General features: G+C 32.7%; 1 protein-coding gene across 1 annotated transcript; it reads right to left on the reverse strand.

Annotated features, from left to right (window-relative positions):
• Positions 1-893: 893 nt before the first annotated feature.
• On the reverse strand, positions 894-1447 carry LOAG_05549 (hypothetical protein; the record flags this gene model as incomplete). Its single annotated transcript, XM_003141086.1, has 2 exons — positions 894-1155; positions 1392-1447. 2 exons carry the CDS (start codon positions 1445-1447, stop codon positions 894-896), a joined length of 318 nt encoding a protein of 105 aa, XP_003141134.1.
• Between the last annotated feature and the right edge of the window lie 1061 nt (positions 1448-2508).

Below are 2508 nucleotides of genomic sequence, written 5' to 3' on the forward strand. Positions count from 1 at the left end.
AAAATGACATTCCCTTCTACTTTTAGCAATAATGAACGAAAAATAAAGAAAAAAACTGTCTTATTTCTTGTTGTTGTTGCTGTTATTATTATTATTATTATTATTATTATTATTATCATTATTATTATTATTATTATTATTATTATTATTATTATTATTATTATTATCATTGTTGTTATTATTATTATTATTATTATTATTATTATTATTGTTATTGTTGTTGTTGTTATTATTATTATTATTATTGTTGTTGTTATTGTTATTGTTGCTTTAAGATTTGATATAAAACATGAGGAAAGAAGAAAGAGAGAGAGAAGAAGTAAACAAGTCTCTTGTAAATTGATGAAATTATACACTTCTTCCATTCATATCTAAAATCATTCATTCCTTTATGCTCTTCAATTATACATCACTTCAGTAAATCATCACATTCAATTTAATTAATTACGTAAAATAATCAAAAAAGTATTACTAAACTTGGCAAATAAATGTGATATTTAATCACTGTTTATTGGTTGAGATATTTCTACCAATAAACAATTGTAATGGAATATTTACAAATTGCATTTGCATTTCTATTTTAATGTCTTTTTTTTCCGCTTTAAAATTTCCAAAATAGAAACTTCCCATTCAAAAAGATTTCAAACTTATCCTAGATTTGAATTTCTATCTAGTTGATGCTTCTTATACGGAACAATATGCTAATGTGAAATATGCTGCGAAAACATAATTAAACATATCTAAGTGATAACAGACTAAAATATATACATATACACAAATTACAGATCTATCCCACAATCTTCTTCCCGATTCAGTTCAAAAATTTCTAACGGTTTTAAATGCCTCTGTCTTGAAAATAAACTTCCCATTGTTACTTGTTGCAGGATTTTTCCCTAAGCCGATTTTCTTTTCTCATTCCTAAAATCTGGAATACTTGAGCAAGAAACAGCATAACAACATTTATAGCAGTAATAGTGGTAGTAGTAATAGGTAGTACCACCAATACCACCATCACTATCATCATCACTACCATTACCACCACCACCACCATTATCATCATCATCAGAGGTAGTAGTAGTAGTAGTAGTAGTAGTAGCAGTAGCAGCATCACCCGCACCAAACCAGTCATAATTTTCGTAATGGGGACAACAGCAACTAACGTTGATCGTAAGGAAAAACGAGTCGAGTCGAGTTGAGTCGAGTGGGGCGCCGGCACAATGGAAGTTTTGGTACGGAAATCAGAGCAAAAGGAGACCAAACAGGGCTGAGGATACATCACTAATAGGAGGACGGGAGAAGAGGTATGGTATGGTATGGTAAAGATGGATGGATGGATGAATAAAAGATGCCTATGCCTATACCTTTTGCTTTGCACTAAAATGAATGATTACTGACTGGTATTATCGGATGCTGGAATGGGATAGGATGAGTGTAAGGAACAGGACATAGGCCCTTTCCTTTAAAGGTTACAACTGGATTTTGTACATATTAATACTATTACCATTAAATGTCACCAATATAACTGGCCATTACACTATTATCAACAAAAGTTCAAAAAGGTCATTCATCCTCATTTTTGCAAAAAAATAACAGTAGAAACAATAGAAGCTAGAAGGGGGAATATTTGTGACAAAGAGACAAAGCACATTCTGAAGGAATGCCAAAAATGACATGCGCAAATGGATTCAGTTCAAGTAAGATATATAATATTGAAATCCTAACGCAGGAAAGGAATATCATATATTTATTGGTGATAATCCATTATTGTATGCCATATTTCATCATATATAGCACATATGCTAGATCCGCTCCGGATTTATCATTACCAAATCATAAGGGTTAATAAAGTAGAGATATGTGCCGAATGCAGAAGGAATGCAACGAGCTAACTATTCAAAGGTTAAAATGCATTCGAAAAGAGTTTCTTCGTTTCCGTTGCATTCATATGATGATCGATCATAAAGGTCAGAAGAGATACGCGCTGATGGTACTTGCAAAGTTTAGGCTTACGTCCTCTGATGTACTAACGATGATCCTATTTCGTCTGCTACCTTCCATGTTTACCTTCTTAATATTACATCATCATCTACACTTTCCGATATAAGATGTCCTGCCGAAATGCTTGCAAGTTTTTATAATTGCACGAATACTTTACCCATTCCTATACGACCCACCAATCTCTGCCATGTTTACTGTCGTGTCATTCATCATCTTCTGTCCTGATGAGATGACAATTTCGAAAGAAATATTTTACGAGTGTCGACGTCACCACATATACATGCGTCTAGATATAAAGACATGAATATAAAGATACGTACGAAACATAAAGATACCTGTACACATACATTACCATATATAAACACGCATTTTCATATACGTACGCAACGCATGAATAAATATACGTAAACGTATCACAGATCACATGCATGCCTACATGTAAGCCCAATTACGAACGCCCATACGTACGCATACAAATACGAACACACACAGATACACATACACACACAT

The sequence above is a fragment of the Loa loa genome (assembly GCF_000183805.2).
Source record: "Loa loa unplaced genomic scaffold supercont3.69, whole genome shotgun sequence".
Classification (NCBI taxonomy): domain Eukaryota; kingdom Metazoa; phylum Nematoda; class Chromadorea; order Rhabditida; family Onchocercidae; genus Loa; species Loa loa.